The sequence below is a fragment of the Coturnix japonica genome, unplaced genomic scaffold (genome assembly GCF_001577835.2).
Source record: "Coturnix japonica isolate 7356 unplaced genomic scaffold, Coturnix japonica 2.1 chrUnrandom639, whole genome shotgun sequence".
In the NCBI taxonomy this organism is placed as follows: Eukaryota; Metazoa; Chordata; class Aves; order Galliformes; family Phasianidae; genus Coturnix; species Coturnix japonica.
The window spans coordinates 34,644-39,560 of NW_015440006.1; the positions used below are offsets into that span (position 1 = coordinate 34,644).

General features: G+C 53.3%; 1 protein-coding gene across 1 annotated transcript in view; it reads left to right on the forward strand.

Annotated features, from left to right (window-relative positions):
• Positions 1-4,606, forward strand: part of LOC107307506 (matrix metalloproteinase-14-like) — a 35,783-nt gene extending 31,177 nt beyond the window's left edge. The window contains exon 6 of the mRNA XM_032441835.1: positions 4,435-4,606. Coding sequence (XP_032297726.1) covers positions 4,435-4,541 — 107 coding nt within the window. The 3' untranslated portion in view covers positions 4,542-4,606. The remainder of the gene's footprint in view (positions 1-4,434) is intronic.
• The last annotated feature ends 311 nt before the right edge of the window (positions 4,607-4,917 follow it).

Consider the following 4,917-nt stretch of genomic DNA (forward strand, 5'->3'; position numbering starts at 1 on the left):
GTCCCTTTGACCCCCTCAGTGACCTCTGGTATCCCTTGGATCGTTCCATGGGATGACCGATTGAAGGCGGCAGGTAGCCGGATAAGTTCAGTAAGTACCGCGCACACCTCCCTTTGACCTCTGACCTCCTTTCTGTGACCTGCTGACCTCCTAATAGACGGCACTGGTGACCTCTGACCTTTGAGAGAAGAACGAACTTGCCGTCCTTCTCTCATAGGCCGCGTCGATGCTGTGGGGCAGCCCGGCCAGAACAACTGAACCAATAGGAAGCGGTATCCGGGCAGAACACGGGCCATCCCGCAACCCTGCTTACAGCCAGCGCTCTATTGGGACGGAGCCACAACACAGCGACCAATGGGATGGAGCACGAGGGACACCATAGGGACACATAGAGGGACATGGAGACCCATAGGAAACGCCCAATTAGAAGCCATAGAGGGACATAGAGGGACATAGGGACCCATAGAAGACCATAGGGACCCCATAGGGGACACATAGAGGGAGCATGGAGACCCCATTAGAGAGCCATAGAGACCCATAGGGACACATAGAGACCATAGAGACCCATAGGACCCATAGGGACGCATCAGAGACCCATAGGGACCCATAGAGACACATAGAGAACATTAGAGACCGCCATATGAGACGCCATAGTGGACCCATAAGAGACCCCATAACCGAGACCCATAGAGACAGGCATAGAGAACAATAGAGAAACCCCATAGAAGGGGACAGAGGAACCCATAGAGGGAGCATAGGTGGGAATTTAAGAGAACCAACATAGAGAGAACACGGGGACCCATAGAGACGCCATAGTAGACCCATAGAAACCCCATAAGAGACCGCATAGGGACGCCATAGAGACCCATAGATGACCCACAGGGACGACATAGTAGACCCATGAGACACATAGGGACACATAGAATGGGTGACATGGAGACCCCCATAGGAGAGTCCATCAGAGACCACACATGGGGACCCTATACGGGACCACATCCGACACCACATAAGGGACCCAATAGATGATCGCATAGAGACCATACGGAACCCATAGGATCCATAGAAGACCCAAAGGCTCGGAACCAATAGAGACCCATAGAGACCCATAGAGACAACATAGGGACCCCCATAGAGACCCATCAAGGGAAACCCCAAGGGACCCATAGGGACCCCATAGAGACCCATAGGGACCATAGAGGACCCCAATAGAAAACACATAGAGACCGGCATAGAGAGCCATAGGGACGCCATAGGGCACACATAAGAGACGCGCATAGAGACCCATAGGGACCCGAATAGAGACACACATAGAGACCCATAGAGACCCATAGGGACCCATAGGGACCCATAGAGACACATAGAGAACCAAGAGACCCATAGGGACGCCATAAGGACCCATAAGACCCATAGAGACCCATAAGAGACCCTAGAGACCCCATAGGGACACATAAGACCCATAGAGACCCATAGGGACACAATAGAGACCCATAGGGACAACATAGAGACCCATAGAGACCATAGAGACCCATAAGGACACATAGAGGACCCATAGAGACCTCCATAGGACAACCATAGAGGACATGGAAGACCCCATAGAAACCCCATAGAAACACATAGGGACCCATAGAGACCCCATAGGGACCCATAGGGACGCCATAGAGACCGTTCATAGGGGACCCAATAGGACCCATAGAGACCCATACGGACCCATAGAGACACATAGAGACCCAATAGGGACCCATAGAGACACAATAGAAGACCCATAGAAACCCCTAGAAACACATAGGGACCCATAGAGACCCCATAGGGACGCCATAGGGACCATAGAGACCCATAGGGAACCCATAGGGACCCATAGAGACCCATAGAGAACCCATAGGGACCAATAGAGACCGCTTAGAGACCCATAGAGACCACATAGAAGTACCCATAAGAGAAACCCATAGGGACCCATAGAGACCCATCAGGGACCGCGATAGAGACCCCATAGGGACCCATAGGGACCGCCATAGAGACCATAGGACCCCATAGAGACACATAGGGACCCCAATAGAGACCCATAGAGAACCCATAGAGACACATAGGGACCCAATAGGGACCGCCATAAGAGGGGACAGCGGGGGACATTAGAGACCCATAGAGAGACACATGGGACCATAGAGACCCATAGAAACCGCCATAGAAACAGATTAGGGACCCATAGAGACCCATGAGGGGACCGCCATAGTGATCCATATTTTCTCCATAGAGCCGCTATTATCTCCGCATAGACACCCCAATCCCCCCCATAGACACCTCCATATACCCCTCGTATAACGTCCCCAATTACCTTCCCCCATATCCACGCCATAGAGCCAACATATCCCCCGAAATAGATGCCGGGCCATAAGCCGCAACGCGGATATCCCTCCATAAACGACCCCATATCCCCCCATAATCACCTATAACCCCCCATATCCCCGCATAGATACCCCATATCCCCCCCATAGAGCCCACATATCCCCCATAGACACCCCATACCCCCAATCCCCCTATAACCCCCATAGACACCCCCGCATGTCCCCATAGACAACCGCCAATATCCCCCATATCCCCCCATAGACACCCCATATCCCCATAGACGGCCCCATAGACTCCCCAAATATCCGCCCATAGACACCCCCATATCCCCCTAATAACCGCCCCATACCCCCCATAATCCACGCCATAAGAGCCAACATAGACACCCCAATCCCTCCCCATAGAGCCCTATATCCCCAATAAGTGCCCCATAGAACCCCATAAGACACCCAATATCCCCCATATCCCCCCATAGACACCGACCAATAGGCGCGCCCCCCATATTCCCCCATAGACACCCCCATATCACCCCATAGACAACCCAATGGTCCCCCAAAGACACACCCCATATCCCCATAGACGCCCCATATCCTTCCCATTCCTCCCATAGACACCCCATATCCCCCGCCATAGACACCCCATATCCTCCCATAGACACCCCATATCACCCCATATCCCCCATATCCCTCCCTATACCCACCTTAAAGACGAACATCTCCCCCCTGAGCACAGCGATGGTGTCGAAGCCCCATTGCCAGATATGGGGCCCATAGGGGGGGCCGTGGGGGGGACGATCGGGAGTCCATGGGGCACAGTCAACGGGGGTCCGGGGGGGGAACGCTGGGACCGGACCCTATAGGGTATATGGGGTGGAGGGGGTAATAGATGGGGTGATATGGGGGGATATGGGGTGTATATGGGGTGATATGGGGGGATATGGGGTGGATATGGGGTGATATGGGGGGATATGGGGGATATGGGGGAATATGGGGGATATGGGGTGTCTATGGGGGTATGGGGGTATATCGGGGTGTCTAGGGAGGATATGGGAGTGATAGTGGGGATATTGGGGTAATGTGGGTGTGATTAATGTGGGTCTATGGGTCCCTATGGGTCTCTATGGGTCTCTATGTGTCCCTATGGGTCCCTATGGGTCTCTATGGGTCTCTATGTGTTTCTATGGGGTCTCTATGGGTCCCTATGGGTCTCTATGGGGTCCCTATGGGTCCCTATGGGTCCCTATGGGTCTCTATGGGTCCCTATGTGTCTCTATGGGTCTCTATGGGTCTCTATGGGTTCCTATGTGTCTCTATGGGTCTCTATGGGTCTCTATGGGTTCCTATGGGTCTCTATGGGTCTCTATGGGTCCCTATGTGTCTCTATGGGTCCCTATGGGTCCCTGTGTGTCTCTATGGCTCTCTATGGGGTCTCCATGTCCCTCTATGTGTCCCTATGTGTCTCTATGGGTCTCTATGTGTCCCTGTGGGTCTCTATGGGTCTCTATGGGTCCCTATGGGTCTCTATGGGGTTTCTATGGGTCTCTATGGGTCTCTATGGGTCCCCGTGTCTCTCTATGGGTCTCTATGTCCCCCTATGTCCCTCTATGGGTTCCTCTGTCCCTCTATGGGGTCTCTATGTGTCTCTATGTGTCTCTATGGGTCTCTATGGGTCTCTATGGGTCCCTATGGGTCTCTATGGGTCTCTATGTGTCTCTATGGGTCTCTAAGGGTCTCTATGGGTCCCTATGGGTCTCTATGGGTCTCTATGGGTCCCTATGGGTCTCTATGGGTCTCTATGTGTCTCTATGTGTCTCTATGGGTCCCTATGGGTCTCTATGGGTCCCTATGGGTCCCTATGGGTCTCTATGGGTCTCTATGTGTCCCTATGGGTCTCTATGGCTCTCTATGGGGTCTCCATGTCCCTCTATGTGTCCCTATGGGGTCCCTATGGGTCTCTATGGGTCCCTATGTCCCTCTATGTCCCTCTATGGGTCTCTATGGGGTTCCTATGGGTCTCCATGTCCCTCTATGTGTCCCTATGTGTCCCTCTGTGCTCCATCCCCATTGGTCGCTGTGTTGTGGCTCCGTCCAATAGGAGCGCTGGCTGTGGCGGTTGCGGGATGGCCGTGTTCTGCCCGGATACCCGCTTCCTATTGGTCAGTTCTGGCCGGGGCTGCCCCACAGCATCGACGCGGCCTATGAGAGGAAGGACGGCAAGTTCGTCTTCTTCAAAGGTCAGAGGTCACGGGGTCATGGGGTCAGAGGTCACAGAAGGGTCAGAGGTCAAAGGGTGTGGGGTCATGGGGGTCAGAGGTCACTGAGGGGTCAAAGGGGACGGGGTCATGGGGGGTCAAAGGTCATGGGGGTCTGTGCCTGTTTATACTGGTCCATACTGGTCTATACTGGTCTATACTGGTCTATACTGGTTCATACCGGTCTATACTGGTCTATACTGGTCCATACCGGTCCATACTGGTTTATACTGGCCCATACCGGTCTATACTGGTCCATACTGGTCCATACTGGTCTATACTGCTCTATACTGGTCTATACTGGTCTATACTGGTCCATACTAGTT